Source organism: Homarus americanus, unplaced genomic scaffold (genome assembly GCF_018991925.1).
Source record: "Homarus americanus isolate GMGI-L3 unplaced genomic scaffold, GMGI_Hamer_2.0 scaffold31037, whole genome shotgun sequence".
In the NCBI taxonomy this organism is placed as follows: domain Eukaryota; kingdom Metazoa; phylum Arthropoda; class Malacostraca; order Decapoda; family Nephropidae; genus Homarus; species Homarus americanus.
In genome coordinates, this window is record NW_024722227.1 from 21,042,456 (window position 1) to 21,060,450 (window position 17,995).

The following is a 17,995-nucleotide window of genomic DNA, read 5'->3' on the forward strand; positions in this document are numbered from 1 at the left end:
GAAGGAAACCACAGCGGGCCTATTGACCCATACTGGGGAGTCCCGTTTATACGCAACCCCTATTGCTCATATAAGCATCCAACCTGTGTTTGAAACTATCCAGCATTTTCGAGTTAATGATGATATTTGGTATTTGTTCCATTCATCCACTACTCTGTTTCCAAACCAGTGTTTACCTATTTCATGCCGAAATCTAAATTTGTCTAATTTAAAGCCATTGTTATGAGTTCGCTCCTGGTTGGATAGTTCGAGTACCTTTGTAATGTCCCCATTGTTTAACCCTGACTTCCATTTATACATCTCTATCATGTCGCCCCTCACTCTACGTCTCTCGAGGGAGTGCAAATTAAGATGCTTTAACCTGTCTCTGTACTCAAGGTTCCTGATGCCCTGGATTAATCTTGTCATTCTCCTCTGGATTCTTTCCAAGGATTCTATATCCATTCTGTAATGCGGTGACCAGAACTTAATTGCGTAATCCAGGTGAGTTCTCACAAGCACTAGATATAATTTTAAGATGACCTCGCTAGTCTTGTAACTAACATTCCTTTGTATGAACCCAAGTACAGTGACCCCTCGTTTAATGAACACCTCGGTTAACGAAATTTCGGTTAACGAACTGCCTTCCATAAGGATCTTCAATTCGGTTAACGAACAAAAATTCGGTTAACGAATTTCTTACGAACCGACCTCAACATGTTTTCGCTTGCACTGACTGGGCAACCAGCTTTAGTATCAGTCCGCCAATACATTAATCGGTTGTAGGGCTTAAATTCCTTACTATTTTAGTAAATATCAAGAAGTTTATACTATTCAATAATTTTAAAAGTTTAATATTCAATTTTTTAGTAATTTTAACAATTATTGAACATAATTGAAGGTAAAGTGACTAGTTTAATGCGCGGCATCCAGCCTCTTAACACAGCAAACAGGCGTTAGTCTCTCTCTGTTTTCACTGGAGGTAACATCTTGCTTGAGACTCTCTTCAACTAAACGCTTTTTTTCTGTGTTTCCAACCAAATTATTGGTCATTTTGAAATATATTTTACATATTGAAAATATATAATGCAGTGCAGTGTTGATTTAAAGAAAATAATCTTGAAATACACCAAGAGAACTAAAACTTTATGGGTGAAATGGTGCCATGGGGTGACTTCTCTTCCACCCCAATGCCTTCTCTTCTTCCTTCTCCTCCACCCCCAATCTAATTCCCATCATCATCATCATCATCATCATCTAGGAGCCTTCTACATACACGCCTCAAAGTAAGTGAACTTTTCTACCATTTTTGTTGAATTTAGGCAATTTTCGGTGAGCTGGAACCAATTACCCAAAAACTCATTGAAACAATGGTTTCGGTTAACGAACTTTTCGGTTAACGAACGACCTTCTGGAACGGATTGAGTTTGTTAACCGAGGGGTCACTGTACTTTATTAGCCTTGTTACGAGCAAAAACACATTGTTTACTTGGCTTAAGATTCCTACTTATCATTACTCTTAAATCTCTCTCGCAGTCGGATTCCACAATGGCATCATTGTTCATCTGGTAACTGGTTTCCCTGTTTACATCTCCTATACTGAGTACTTTATATTTGTCCACATTGAATTTCATCTGCCATTTTTCCGACCATTTGAAAAATTTGTTTAGATCTTCCTGTAGTTTTGCAGAGTCCTCGTCAGATTTAATTACACGTCCTATTTTAGTGTCATCAGCAAATTTACTTATGTTGCTGTCTATGCCGATATCTATGTCGTTTTTTGTATATAATAAATAGTAATGGTCCAAGTACTGAGCCTTGAGGAACTCCACTAGTGACGTTGCTCCAATGTGATTTAGTGCTGTTTATGCTCACTCGCTGTTTCCTGTCCCGTAACCACGCCCTAATGCATTTAAGGATATTACCTTTGATGCCATGCTCTTCTACCTTTCTAATTAGTCTTTCCTGGGGGACTCTGTTTACAGCTTTGCTAAAGTCGAGATACACCACATCATAATTGTGCCCCTCGTCCACCGATTCGAAAACTGATGAAATGAATGTTAATAGTTTAGTTGAACATGAACGCCTGCTTGTGAAGCCATGTTGGGAATCATTGATCAACTTGTGCTTCTCCAGGTGGTTTCGAATCGAGTTTGAAATGATTGATTCTAGTAATTTGCCTACTATTGATGTTAAACTGATTGGGCGGTAGTTAGAGGATAGTGATCTATCCCCCTTCTTGAAAATCGGTATTACATTCGCTATCCTCCAGGATTCTGTTACTACACCTATTTTTAATGACATGTTAAACAACTTTGCTAAGGGCATACTAAGCTCTTCCTTACATTCCTTTAATACTCTGGCAAATATCTCATCGGGACCAGGTGATTTATTAGGCTTCAGTTTGTCTATTTGCTTATTAACATCATTACTAGTCACTACTATCTCACTTAATTTGTTTTCTTCACTATCTCTGAATAGAGTCGGTGCCTCGGGTATCATGTTTAAATTTTCGGTGGTGAAAACTGTTGAAAAATATTTATTCAGATTATTGCTCATTTCTCCGTCGTTATCAGTTAGCTCGCGGGTATCTGACCGTATTGGTCCAATCTTATCTCGTGTTTTAGTTTGATACATTTGGTAGAATCCTTTGGGGTTTGTCTTTGCCTCCCTTGCTATCTTTAGTTCATTATTTCTCTTTGCTTTTCTTATCTCGGTCTTAACCCTACCGACCAATACAGTACCTTATAATACTCCCGGAGGTAAATTTCGCCACGATTTATCCTTCTACCTATAGCCTTCCTTTGGCCAATAATGTTCTTTAAACAATTATTTATCCATTTAGGGTCATTGTTGTCTGATCCGAGTTTTTTGTATGGCGTGTTCTGCCTTTGTGCATTACGTAACTTGTTATTTAAATTGTCGTGCAACTCGGCAATCTCAGATCTCGTTATCAGGTCCGTGTCATCTGTCAGGTTTACGCCCAAGCGCGACACCCCCTCTCTCAGCTGCCTCTTTAAACCTTCAATGTTTACGCTTCTGAAATCTGGGTCTTTAATGGAATTTTCCTTACATCTGACCTGAAAATCTAACTGGAATCTAATTTCTTTGTGATCGCTGTGTGCAAGTTCGTTCCCTACCTCGACATTGCTAATGAGGTTTTCTCTGTTCGACAGAACTAAATCGAGTATATTATTACCCCGGGTGGGTTCGGTTATATGTTGACTTAGGAAACAGTCCTGGATCGTTTCGAGGAAATCCTCTCATACTGAGTTACCCGTAAGGTCAGTCCAATCTATTTGGCCAAGGTTAAAATCGCCTACTATACAGACTTTGTTGTGTATGGAAGCCCTGCGCATTTCATCCCAGATAAGTCTCTCATTAACTCTATCAAGATTGGGAGGTCTATATATTACTCCTATGATTAATTTTTCCCTCCCGGCGATTAATTCTATCCAAATTGTTTCTGTATTCCACTCAGTTTTTATTTCCTTATTTATTTCATTATCCCTGACATAGATTGCTACTGCGCCTCCTTTCCTGGACGGCCTATCGGTATGGAACAATTTGTAATCCGCAATTTGGTATTCGACATGTAACTTACGTGAGTCAAGGTTGATCCATGTTTCAGTGAATGCTGTTCACCACTATTCAACACTGGTTCCATTCCTTTCCTAAATGAAATAGTAACTTCTGGCGAGAACTTGTTGATATTCTGGTGGGGAGGAGGGTTCAGGGGAGGGAGTTGGTATGGGCCAACATAACAGTTGACCTGGCTGCTGCCATAGCAACGCCAGGTACGTCTTGACCCTTCGGTGTGCGATCTGGGTTTATGAATATTGTTACTGCAGGCGGTACATAATTATGATGACATATAAACAAACGTTATGTTAGGCTGTTACTCATGTCATGTTTATTGGGCGTGCCTGCCCGTATACAGTATATAATGTTGAGATGGAGGCAGATGAGAGACCTAGAGTAGGTTGAGGTGTTGGGTGGTGGGAGGTGAGCTTGTTTGCGTATAATACGCCTGACACAGCGAGTTTGAAGTGGCCAACTTGATCATATGGTGCCCAGCAGGGCACCGCCAGCCTCACTTTAGCAATCCCCATCACACCACCAACACCTAACCTGTTTCTCTTGAAGACTTTCAACATGTTAGTTTAACTTGTATTTATTGTGTACACAGGTAGACTGTGTCCATTGTATCGTTTATCATTGTGACGACATAAAATATGGCAAATCAAGTACTCTTTTAAGTGTTAAGATTAAACTAATTACATAGCTATGATTGTTATGTAAATATATATATTGGATTAGACATTTATGTGATTGCCTATGTATGACTTATGTGAAATGCTAAAATGAATTGTATTCAACAGGTTTGACCAAATTATAATGTTTGAGTCCAACGTCACAAGTCTCAATAAATCCTTTAACCGCCTGATTGGCGGTTACAAATATATTCCAAAATCCATCGCTCCTTGCTAAATTTTTTGCCTCCCATTTCTTATCCTCACTCACTAGTGTGATCCTGAGGGGGCAAGGTTTGTGTTTCTGCTTTTTTCCCAGCCTCTTCACATCTTGAGGGGGTGCTGACAGTTTCAGAGCCTCTGTACAAATATTCTCAAACTCCATTTTATCGTGTGTTTTCCTACTCTCAGTTTCCACCGACTGGCTCTTAGGGACTCCGAACATTATTATGTTCCTGCGCTGGAAACGTTACTGTTGTTCCCCTTCTCCCCTATCAGTAGGTTAACTATAGTATTTTCACGCGAACCAGGCCCGTAAGCCATGCTCCTCGTCTATAGCTACAAATAGCTGATTGGTTCATAGAGAATGTTCATGTAGCTGTCCATTTGTTCAAACTAAATATGTTCACAATTGGTAAGCAGATCTGGTATTATCTAAAATAATGTTAATTAACTGGACTATCAATATTTAAATCATTTCAAGGCATGAGCACTTCAGAGAGGATGTTAGAAAAATTTAAATATTTATCATAAAAGGTCGAAGTCAAAGATTAAATTCGCTTTCGAATGAATCATTTTCATTATTTCTTTGTTTTGTACCAAACATTAAGCAAACAGAAACAAATGACACCAAACACAGCTCAATATGTAATGAACTGCAGTTTCTATGGCTGGATATATCCCAAATAATTTTAATAAAACTGATAAAACTCAATACAGTATAAATACGCGAAGCCCATGGGGAAATAAACGCATGCACGATCACAGTCCTTTTGAAAACACAGAAAAAACTTTACTTGTGGCAGCAATATAACATATATTGGAAAATTAACAAAATTTAAACTTGATGCATTACTTTAAGGTATCATGTTTGTGTAAATGAGAATAGCTATGAACATAAGAACACAAAAATGTAGGAAACTGCAGCGGGCCTATTGGACCATACTGGGCAGTCCCGTTTACGCCCAACCTCTATCGCTCATATATCTGCCTAACCTATATTTGAAGCTCCCAGAGTTCATGATGTTTGGTAACTTGTTCCACTCGTCCACTAATCTATTTCCAAACCAGTGTTGACCTATCCCGCGCCTAAATCTAAATTTGTAAAATTTTAAACCATTGTTATGAGTACGTTCCTAGTTAGATAATTTAAAGACCTTTGTTTAACCCTGACTTCAATTTATACACCTCGATCATCCAGCAATTTGCCTACAATTGATGTAAAATAATTGGACAGTAGTTTGAGGATAGTGATCTATCTTCCTTCCTGAAAATCGGTGTCATATTCGCTATCCATTATGATTCTGGTACTTCACCGGGTTTTAATAACGCGTTAAACAAGTTTGCTAAAGGCATACTAAGTTCTATCTTACCGCCCCCGCATGTGGGGTAAATCGAGAATCAACTTTTCCCAAAATAATTTGTAAACTTTTTAAATGATAAAACAATAAAAAAAGAAGTAAAAAAAACTATATATTGACCCTCTAGAAACTTCCCTGGGGCCACAGTGGCGAGGGAGATAAGGGGACAGTGTTGTTTTGAGGGCTGACGCTTGTGGTCACTATGCACTTAGTGACCATTTTCTGCTTAACTTTGTGTCCGGGATGGCCAGTAATGCATATATTTACTAATCATAATACTTATTTCCTATAAATAATTAATTTAGAATATTTTATTTGCATTATTTTTAATAAAAAGTGCCTGGTAACACACGCAGTCTGTCTCCAGGCTGTCTGGCTGTCTATGTGTTTGGTAGAGCAAGTAATGCATAGAAATAATAATAATTTCACAAATAAATACATTTTTAACATAATCACAGCATTATTTTCCAGTACAGGTTGACAATCCCTTATCCGAAATCCTTGGGGCCAGACGTATTTCGGTTTTCGTAATTTTTCGGATTTTGGAATGGTTAGGTTAGTTTCAGTTCAGTTCAGTTAGGTTTGGCATAAATGAAATTTTGGGATAAATACTCTATTACAGTTTATTTGTAAGGAAAACATTCAGTAAAACTTCAAACAGATACAGTAAAGGTACATTACAGCTGGCTTGCTTATCATGAAGAGGACACATCATTGTTGTCATCGTCATCATCAAGTAGGAGTCGGACATCTGAAGATGGGCTAGGAACAGGACTCTCAAGTGATGACTCAACTCTAGGACAGATGGCCTCTTTAAAGGCTTCTTCCAGTGTCATCTGTCTCATTAACAGTGGTTTCTGTCTAAGCACTCTCTCTTAAATTGAATAAACTGCCATAATCTCGTGCTCACTGATAAATGCACGTTGTTCAAGGGCATTAATTAATCGTCTATGGAGACTTTTTCACCTGTGTTCACAATTTCATCATCATCATCGCTACTATCCTCATGCTTATCTTTATTTAGCACCATTTCAGCTATTTCCCCATCACTCAACGAATGCACAACAGGTGCATCATTGTCAATGTTCAGCCCTTCTTCAATGTTGGCTTCCTCCAACTTTTTCACACTTTCGGATGATAAACCTTTGGCGTAAGTAAGGAGGTTTTATACCTTAGAGACACGAAATCTTTCAAAGTCTTCATCTGCATCTTCATTTACATCAAAAATCGTTGTAGGCCAAAGTCTGTGCCAAGCATTTTTTAATGTTGGTTTATCAACAGCATTCCAAGCATTAGCAACTGAATAATTGGCATCCTTCTCATTGAACTCTTTTGTGAAACTTTGGATTCCTACGCCTCTGTTGACTGCATCAAGCATACAGTTAAAAAAAACATGATTATATTTGCTCTTCATGGAGCGTAAAATTCCTTGGTCACAAGGCTGTATTAAAGACGTCACATTGGGGGGAAAGTAAATGCCAAAAACATTACTTTTCATAAGAAGCTCAGCAGGGGGATGTGCGGAGCAGTTGTTAAGGAACAATAGAATTTTACAGTTTGCTTCCAGTCCAGCTTCCCTGCAATGAGCTCGTGCTGCTGGTACAAAGTGGTCATTGAACCAGTCAGAAAATAGTTCTCTGGTTACCCATGCTTTCTTATTGGCATAATAATGCACAGGTAAATTGTGTACATCTTTCAGACATCTCGGTCGTTGGCTTTTTCCAATCACTGCCAACTTTAACTTGTGTGTGCCTGCAGCATTGGCACACCCAAGAGCAGTCAACCTGTCCTTAACATCCTTAACACCTATTGGTGCTCTCTCATCAGCCGTTGTTAACGTTTTTCTAGGAACGTAGCGCCAGTACAGAGCTGTTTCATCAGCATTGTAAATTTGTTCAGGTCTATGGTTTTCATTGGATATAATTTTGGCAAATTCGTCAATGTAATTTTCAGCTGCTTCATGATTAGCAGAAGCTTTTTCACCACAGATTTTCAGATATTTTATACCATGACGCTTCTTAAATCTCTGCAGCCAACCTTCTGAATATTCACACTTGTCATGAATTTTCAGTACTTCATGGTATATTCTAGCTTGTTTCATGACCATCAAACCAGTCAGTGGCACACGTTCACTTCTTCGTTGTCGAATCCACTCAATCAGCACGCGGTGAAGATCTTCATTTTTCGCCCTATGCAATGTTTTTTTGTTTTTCATAATTTTTGGGTCATCACTGTCAGTGTAAAACTTCAACAACTTGTCTCTCTGTTTCTTTAAGTCATATACGGTGGTAGTTCCCACACCATATTTTTCAGTAAGATGCCACACAGGCATACCACGATCAAGCTTCTGTAACAACTCCACTGTCTGTGCTATCGATAAATGAGAGACTCTTCCTTTTCTTCTCACTGTTACCCATAGGGGTATCTGAATCTCTTTTTGGCATTTTCAGTGAAATTAAACAAAATTACATCAGATATAAGAACAGCAGACACAAATGTGTGACTAGTAGCAACATTGAGACACAAGTGACGCCTCACTCACACCCACTGCCCGGCGTGGGTCAAGTGCCCGGTAGCATCAGGTCCAAGTCATGTTCGATATCACACGAGTGATGCACCACGAAAAAACTTTCGGTTTTCGGAATTCCGGCTAAAGGATTGTCAACCTGTAATACTACACTACTCTTAGCGTGAGAGGTTGAAAGACGACTCTCCATGGCGACAGGTTAATGCATGCTAACCGCACTGAGCCCACCCACGCTACCCTGCGTGTGGCATGACCACCAAATAGTCATGCTGGGCATTCAAACAATGGCACGAAAAGGCGCGCGCTCCGGAACGTCAACCAGGGTGCCCTAGATGGATGTTCCGGAACGTCAACCGGGGCGTAGGGGTTAATAATCTGGCAAATATTTCGTCGGGACCTGTCGGCTTAAAAGGTTTTAGTTTTTTTATTTGTTTACTAACATTGTTACTAGTCACTGTCTATGTAGATAGTTGGTACCTCGGGTATCATATTTAAATTTTCGGAGGTGAAAACTGATGTAAAATATCTGTTCAGAATATTGCGCATTTCTCCATCGTTATCAGTTAGCTCGCCGGTATCTGACTGTATTGGTCTAATCTTGTGTTGTATTTTAGTTTGATACATTTGAAAGAATCCCTTGGTGTTTGACTTTGCCTCCTTTACTAGCTTCTGTTCATTATTCCTCTTTGCTTTGCTTATCTCGGTCTTAACCCTACCGGCCAATACAGTACTTTAAAATAATCTTGGAGGTAAACTTCTCCACCTTTTATTCTCCTACCTATAGCCTTCCTTTGTCCAATAATATTCTTTAAATAATTATTTATCCATTTAGGGTAATTGTTATTTGAAAAGTTTTCTGTGTGGTTTATTCTGCCTTTGTGCATTAAGTAATTCATTATTTAAATTGTTATGGAACTCTTCAACCTCATATCTCATGGTCAGGTCACCCTCAGTGGTCATATTTTGTGAGATTATTACTTTTAGGTCACCAGGTAGAGTGAGGTCACCCTCTGTGGGTACATAATGTGAGTTCACGTTATTTACCACCTCATGTGAGGTCATGTAATTCGCCCCAAACTGTAATACCCCTTCTCTCAGCTGCCTTCTCAGCATATGAAAGTTTGCTCTTCTGAAATCTGGGAATTTAATGGAATTGTCCTTGTTACTGACATCAAATCCTACTTTGAATCTCACTTTTTTGTGGTCACTGTTAACAAGTTCGTTTCCTACCTCGACATTACTAATGAGATTTTCTGTTGACAGAACTAAATCGAGTATATTATTACTCCAGATGGGTTCGGCTATATGTTGGCATAGGAAACAGTCCTGAACTATTTCAAGAAAATCCTCTGAGCCTGAGTTACCCATAAGGTCGTTCATATCTATTTGACTAAAGTTAAAGTTACCTACCATACAGACTATCGAGATGAGGAGGTCTATATATTACTCCTATGATTAATTTTTCCCTACAATCACTTTATTCTTCCAAATTGTTTGTTACTGTATTCAGTTCAGTTTTTATTTCCTTTTTGATTTCACACTTCAAATTATCCGTGACATAGATTGCTGCCCTGCCATCTTTCCTAATCTGTCTATCGGTATAAAATAATTTTGAACTTTTAATTTGGTATTTGACAGTTAACTCATGTGAGTCTAAGTTTATCCAAGTTTCAGTGAATGCTACTATATCGAATTTTACTGTACATACTAACGCTCTGATTTCATACATTTTACTTCTCATACTTCCACTGTTTGTGTAGTAGACATTTAAGTAAGTCATGATGTGAGTCCTCTGTCCGTTGCGTTTAGGTTTTAACTCGCTGCCTAATTTGTTTACCCATACCCACTGCCGTCTCCTCAAACTCCATGCTCATATGTTCCCCTAGCAGTTTAAAGACTTAGACATCTTTTGATCTGCCCTCTCGAGAGAGCCAGCCAGGGCTGCCACCCTATCCCTAGATAAATGTACCCCATCCCTAGCATATAGGTCCCTTCTGCCATAAAAGTTGTCCCAGTTTTCAATGAATGGGACTGATATTGACTTGCAATATCTGTCAAGATGGCCATTGACACCAACTGTCCTTGACAACTCTCCTTCTTGGCAAGACACCACATATGACAGGGATTCCTCCCTTCCCTCCTAATATGTTCTATCGCTGTCTTGAACTTATCAAGGAGCTCCTCACTCCTACACCGGCCAATATCATTGCCCCCTGCACTGAGTCAGGTAATGGGTTTGTTCCCATTACCAGACATGATAGTGTCCATCCTGTCAACTGTATCCTCCATCCCAGCTCCTGGCAGACAGACTCTCATCCTATTTTTGTTTTTAGCACAGAGCACTTGATCTATGTACCTTACCTGAGAATCCGCAACAATTAAACGTTTTTTGTACCATCCTTGCCAGCCCTGTCCCTTGACTATGTTACGGTCCAGTTTGTCTACCAAAGGACTAAAAAGGTTAATACACTTACCTGGTACCTTTTGTCGTTTCCTTGTCTTTTTTCACCACCAGTTTGATTGTTCCTCTTTTTAACTACCCTCCATTGGCCTGTGTTGTCATCAGACACAGACTCTCCCGATTTTCCCTGTCTCGTATCTTCCTCCTTCATCCTCGCAATCACTTCCTTTAACCTCAAGTTTTTGCCCTTGACCTTCACTAGCTCAGCCTTCAAAGAGGCACGGAGCTGCTTATAACTAACTAACCATTGCTCTGTCAGTTAATCCTCAGGAGCTAAATCAGCTGTGATCTTTACTGTAGTGAGGTCAGTGAAGTGTAAGAATAGAAAATTTGTACAGGTGGTCCCCAACTTATGAATGCCTGCCAATACGAACGGGGTTAATCTTGAAATTTACAGTATTTTATTTACCTGATGACTTATTTTTTACATTCATTTACAGTACTGTATTTTGTCATTTTATTTCTTCTTTTGTCTTAAATTAAGTGATTTTAGATGTATATGAGTACTTATGCTATGATATACCGTAGTGGGATTTTAAACATTGTTCTGTAATTACGGTTTGCACATATCATGTCTTCCAACTTACATACAAATTCATACAAATTTTCATAGCTTCAACGTTCGTAGTATGAGAGATACCTGTATAAGCTTTGTTATGTGGTTATGAATTGAATCGTGAGAATTCTGCAGAGACCTCACATGTATGATTTCAGATACACCTCTTCAATATATTTGGTATCTTGAAATGGTTCCAGTCTTTACTATTTAGCGACACTTTTAATATTTTAGTTGGCTAACACTAGACGATTTTATTCAGCACAGAGCGACCTCTCGTACCCAGGGGGTCAAGTATACTTTATTTTTTATTGGTTATGAATACAACACAAAGGAATGTAATTTTGAGAAGGTTAATCTTGTTGCATTCTATTGGAGAAGATTAAATACTATAGTTAGGTTTAATTTCATAATGATCTTTTGCTCAAACATTAAACACACTTGTACAGTTAACCCTCACTTTACGCAGTTAATGTAACCCGGAGGGTACCGCGGAAAGTGAGGAACGCGTAAAGTGAATAACATAACATATGGGATTAATTGAAATGGAGTCCAGGCCGATCCCCAAACTCCACTTTTTGACGACACATAACTATGTTGCAGTAAAAATTTTATCTTAACTTTATGATGGTATGAAAAAACAAGTAATATAGAAGAGGTTAGGTTAGGAAAGATAAAGGTTAACATAGGAAAAATAAAGGTAAGGTTAGAAAACTAAAAATTAGGTGGAACACTTACGGTAGTAGAAGAGATGGGTCGGCATACGGGGATGGAGGCTGGTTCCGAGGCAGAGGGCAGATTACTGGCCCTCAGGTGAATCACCATTACTAGGTGAATCATCATCACTGTCACTTACAGTTGTCAGGGCTTCCCTGACAAATCCCTCAAAGTCAACTTCACTGTCACTATCACTGGCTTGGGCTGGCTGTGGTGGGTTGCGGGTGAAGAAATCTGTTATGCTTTGCTGACGGCTGGCGTTGATGTTGTCGTGATACACCTTGATGTACGGCTCCATAGCCTGCACCAGCCGGTTATGGAAGACTTCATAGCGGTCATCGTCATTGTCGCGGGAAAGGAAGGACTTCATCTTCTCTGCACACTCCATGGCACCCTTAATATCACTATGACTTAAATTGTGTTCTTCGGAGACTGCCGCACCTTCTTCCTCCTCTTCACTGACGTGTTCTTCTTCCAACATCTCGTCGGCAGTCACTTCAGGATTTCTGATCACCTCCAGGATGTCGTCGTTGGTGGTCTCGGAGAAGCCTGGAACTGTAACAGTCTGCGCAGCTTCTCTGGCAAGGTCCACTGCTACTGCAACATTCTGAACCTCACCAGTCACAGATTGACTCCTCCTCTCACCTGGTATTCCATGCAACACATGTCTCCATGCGTGACGAATTGTAGCAATAGACAGCTGATCCCATGACTCCACCAAGATGTCCACAGCTTTCTTGATGTTAAATACTCTCCAGAATTGTTTGAAGAGTATTTTTTGCTGTTCTAACTGTTGTTTCTCGTCTTCGTCGCTCTTGCTATCGGTGGTGGTGTCACTCAGGTTACGCAACTCTTCCCTGGTGTTGGTGTAGTCGTTCAGGAGCTGGAATTTTTTTGTTGAGAATGCAGCTTTCACATTGCAAATCAACTCCTGGTCCATGGGCTGTAATATAGACGTAGTGTTGGGAAGAAGGAAGACCACTTTTACGTTGGGGTGACGATCTAACAGTAGGGGCGAGTGTCCTGGTGCGTTGTCCAGCAGCAACAAAATATTAAATGGGACATTCTGTCGAGAACATCCAAAACAGTGCCATTTACGTGCTGTCAGCCAGTGGACATTTAGCTTGGTCATGTCCATGCTCTTGTAGGCGTGCGGCTTGCGGGCTGTGTGGATCACCGATAACTTGAGCTTACAGGTACCGGAGGCATTGGTGGTAAACAGGACGGTGATGCGTTCCTTCTGCATTTTCCGGCCCCGAATCCTGCTGGCATTCTTCACAACGAAGGACTTGGAAGGTAGTTTTTTCCAGAAAAGACCAGATTCGTCCATGTTAAACACCTGGTCGTCACTGTACTGTCCTTCCTCCATAATCTCACGTAAAAACGGAGGAAATTCCCGAGCCGCAGCACGATCAGCACTCGCTTCTTCACCACCAATGTTTATATTGGTGATCTTGTTCCGGATCTTAAACCTCTGTAACCACCCAGAGGAAGCATTAAAGGGTTTGGGCTCTGAAGTTCCCATCTTTCGTGCCACTGCCATGTACAGTTCACGTGCGTAGTCCTTCACAGAGCGCGTGTCGACCGCCATGTTCCGTCGCGCCTGACGCACCAAGTACCTCACAAGTAATTTTTCTGTCTTGAGAAGCACCTGGTTGTGAAAATACTTGATCATAGAAGCACCTGTAGACTTTGTGATCTTCATGTGCTCCTTTATCTTGGCTGAATCCTTCTTTATAGTCCGGATCGTAGATTCGTTCACGCCATGCTGGCGCGCCAAATCAACCTGCCTTGTTCCTTTCTCCAACTCTTGGATGATGCTATACTTCACCTCGTAGCTTAAGGAACGTCGTGTCTTCTTTGGTTTAGTGCCGCTGGGTCCAGGTAAGGAAAGGTTTCTCTCTGGGGGTGGTGGTCCGGCGGAAGCTATATTACGGAACAATGGATGCGCGTTTACACGGAGTGGCCTGGAGGGATGAAACTGCCGCGGCTAGGTCAAGCGTCGTCTCTCCTCCCTCCCTCCCTCCCCCGGGTGGACACGTCATAATACTTTAAGCCAATTACAGCTAGCAGCAGAGGGGGGTAGGGATGCATGGCCAATCACAGGTCTGATACGTCATATGACGTCAGTGATAACGCAACAAAGACACACACTGCGCAACCTTACCGCGCCGCTTGCCCAAGCGGAGGGAGGAGGAGGGAGAGGCAGGCAGGCGGGCGGGTGGGTGGCGCGTGGGGCAAATCTAAAAATAGCGTCGCGCCGGACACTCTCCGCGTAATGGCGTTCACGTACCGCGTAATGTGAGCACGTGAGGTTCTGGCAAGGCACCGCGTTGACGGTGAACCGCGGAATGCGTGACCACGTAATGTGAGGGTTGACTGTACTCACATATTCCTCTATATGAGCTCAAATAAACAATGATATGCCACCTGGGATGAGGATGTGTCATTAAAAACTTTCAGTTTCTCTTTGAAATAAAATTTAGCAGTAGTGAGGAAGCAAGGTAGAGAACTCTTGAGGGAGGTAATATCAACAAGCTCCTTTGGAAATGGATTTTATGATATATTTTCTATTTTTACTGTTTCATATCTCAACATGAAGTTGTGTTTGTTGGGCGCTGTAGACTTGGCACTTGTAAGCCCCATTTAGTTATGTTTGTTGGTCGCTGTAGACTTGGCACTTGTAAGCCCCATTTAGTTATGTTTGTTGGTCGCTGTAGACTTGGCACTTGTAAGCCCCATTTAGTTATGTTTGTTGGTCGCTGTAGACTTGGCACTTGTAAGCCTCATTTAGTTATGTTTGTTGGTCGCTGTAGACTTGGCACTTGTAAGCCCCATTTAGTTATGTTTGTTGGTCGCTGTAGACTTGGCACTTGTAAGCCCCATTTAGTTATGTTTGTTGGTCGCTGTAGACTTGGCACTTGTAAGCCCCATTTAGTTATGTTTGTTGGTCGCTGTAGACCTGGCACTTGTAAGCCACATATATTTCTGTTTTTAAATAATTTTTTAAGCTTAGTTTGGAATATTTTTTAAATAAACCCTCAGGTAGATATGCATATAAGCAGCCAGTTATTATATACAAACTTCAAGAGTGACCAGAACATTGACTGTGTAATGACCACCAGAAGACCAAGAAAAAAAAAATCTTTCTTAAGGGCTAGCTTGTAATAGTTGATGTAGACTTGTGTATTATATTATTTTTATAAAAATTACATTACTGTAGCACCTTGAACATGCTGGAGGTAAATAAACTTCTGCTTCAAGATGATATCAGATACAGACAGTATTTCAATGCTTTAAGATAGAATGTAAGTAGAGAAATTACAGTGGATGGTAAACCTGGGGATCATAATTAGATTTTGTTTTTATATGTATACAAATGTGGTTTCAAAATATTTCCTTTTGTAACTGAAACCAATAAATTAATTGGTGAAGCATCTAGTTGTTGCTGTGTAGGGAATCAAGATTCAACCATAGTACATCAAGTAATTCCTGAAAGACTTGTGGGTTAACACTTTATCTGTGTATGAGGATACCAAGTAATTCTTAGTTATACCAGAGTTTCTGATTATTTCACATTATTCCTCCTCCTCAGCACCGGTGATCCCGACCAGACCGACATGGACATCATCTTGGTGCTGACCCGTGACTCCTATTATGTTGCACAGTGAGTAACTCTCTTTATCTTATTTGCTTACTTAGTGTGTGTGGTGAGGAGAGGAGGAGTGTTGGCTGGTATAACCTTTCCTCCCCAGGGTGACCAGGGACCATCTGCACCAGAGGTAGTAACAGGATACACTGTCCTACATGGAGGTTATATATGAGCAGACTTGTTGCATTTATTGGAGGGAGAGACAGAGGGGGGTGTGGTAATAGTAGTTGTACCAGACTAGGTGTAGTAATAGTAGTATAGTGGTCCCTCGGTTAACGAGCACAATCCATTCTAGAAGGTTGCTCGTTAACCGAAAAACTCGTTAACCGAAAGGTAGAAAAGTACACTTACTTTGAGGTGTGTATGTAGAAGGCTCCTGGATGATGATGATGGGAATTAGAATGGGGGTGGAGGAGGGGGGAGAAGAGAAGGCATTGGGGTGGAAGAGAAGTCACCCCATGGCGCCATTTCACCCATAAAATTTTAGTTCTCTTGGTGTAATTCAAGATTATTTTCTTTAAATCAACACTGCACTGCATTATATATTGTCAATATGTAAAATAAATTTCAAAATGACCAATAATTTGCTTGCAAAAACAGAAAAAAATCATTTAGTTGAAGAGAGTCTCAAGCAAGATGTTACCTCCACTGAAAAGATACTAAGACTGATGCCTGTATGGTGTGTTGAGAGGCTGGATGGCACGCATAAAACTAGTTTCATTACCTTCAATCATGTTCAATAATTGTTAAAATGAGTAAAAAATTTAATATTAAACTTTTAAAATTATTGAAGAGTATAAATTTCTTGATATTTGCTAAAATGGTAAGGAATTTAAGCCCTAGAACCGATTACTGTATTGGCGGACTAATACTACAGCTGGTGGACCGCCAAATGCAAGCGAAATCATGTTCAGGTTGGCTCGTAAGAAACTCGTTAATCGAGGGATTGCTCGTTAACCGAAGTTAGAATCTTATGGAAGGTAACTCGTTAACCGAAATCTCGTTAACCGAGGCGCTCGTTAACCGAGGGACCACTGTAGTACCAGATTAGGTGTAGTAATAGCAGCAGTACTGGACTAGGTGTAGTAATAGTAGTACCAGATTAGGGGTAGTAATAGCAGTAGTACTGGACTAGGTGTAGTAATAGTAGTACAGGTTGTACCTCTCTAGTCCGGCATTCTGTGGTCCGGAAACTCCCATGGTCCGGAACGATTTTAGTTTGTCCAATAGGTAGATAGGCAGCTTTTTTTTTTTTTATACTTTATGTGAATTATTATTACAGGAGTGCTGAAATTTTCCCCTCAGGCCCCAGTGTGGGTCAGTACCCTATCTGCAGGTGGGCTAATCCCTTAAAAAGCAAAAAACAAAAAAAAAAAACAGCTTGGGATCAAATTTTGTTTACATCTGGCAATTCGCTGCTCTCTCTCTCTCTCTCTCTCTCTCTCTCTCTCTCTCTCTCTCTCTCTCTCTCTCTCTCTCTCTCTCTCTCTCTCTCTCTCTCTCTCTCTCTCTCTCTCTCTCTCTCTCTCTCTCTCTCTCTCTCTCTCTCTCTCTCTCTCTCTCTCTCTCTCTCTCTCTCTCTCTCTCTCTCTCTCTCTCTCTCTCTCTCTCTCTCTCTCTCTCTCTCTCTCTCTCTCTCTCTCTCTCTCTCTCTCTCTCTCTCTCTCTCTCTCTCTCTCTCTCTCTCTCTCTCTCTCTCTCTCTCTCTCTCTCTCTCTCTCTCTCTCTCTCTCTCTCTCTCTCTCTCTCTCTCTCTCTCTCTCTCTCTCTCTCTCTCTCTCTCTCTCTCTCTCTCTCTCTCTCTCTCTCTCTCTCTCTCTCTCTCTCTCTCTCTCTCTCTCTCTCTCTCTCTCTCTCTCTCTCTCTCTCTCTCTCTCTCTCTCTCTCTCTCTCTCTCTCTCTCTCTCTCTCTCTCTCTCTCTCTCTCTCTCTCTCTCTCTCTCTCTCTCTCTCTCTCTCTCTCTCTCTCTCTCTCTCTCTCTCTCTCTCTCTCTCTCTCTCTCTCTCTCTCTCTCTCTCTCTCTCTCTCTCTCTCTCTCTCTCTCTCTCTCTCTCTCTCTCTCTCTCTCTCTCTCTCTCTCTCTCTCTCTCTCTCTCTCTCTCTCTCTCTCTCTCTCTCTCTCTCTCTCTCTCTCCCTCTCTCTCTCTCTCTCTCTCTCTCTCTCTCTCTCTCTCTCCCTCTCTCTCTCTCTCTCTCTCTCTCTCTCTCTCTCTCTCTCTCTCTCTCTCTCTCTCTCTCTCTCTCTCTCTCTCTCTCTCTCTCTCTCTCT

The 17,995-nt window shown here is 40.9% G+C and overlaps 1 protein-coding gene across 1 annotated transcript in view; it reads left to right on the plus strand.

The window, feature by feature from the left end:
* The window catches only part of LOC121862630 (phosphatidylinositide phosphatase SAC2-like), a 192,007-nt gene that overhangs the window by 169,046 nt on the left and 4,966 nt on the right, over window positions 1–17,995 (plus strand). Inside the window, 1 exon segment of the mRNA XM_042360948.1 lies at window positions 15,669–15,740. Coding sequence (XP_042216882.1) covers window positions 15,669–15,740 — 72 coding nt within the window.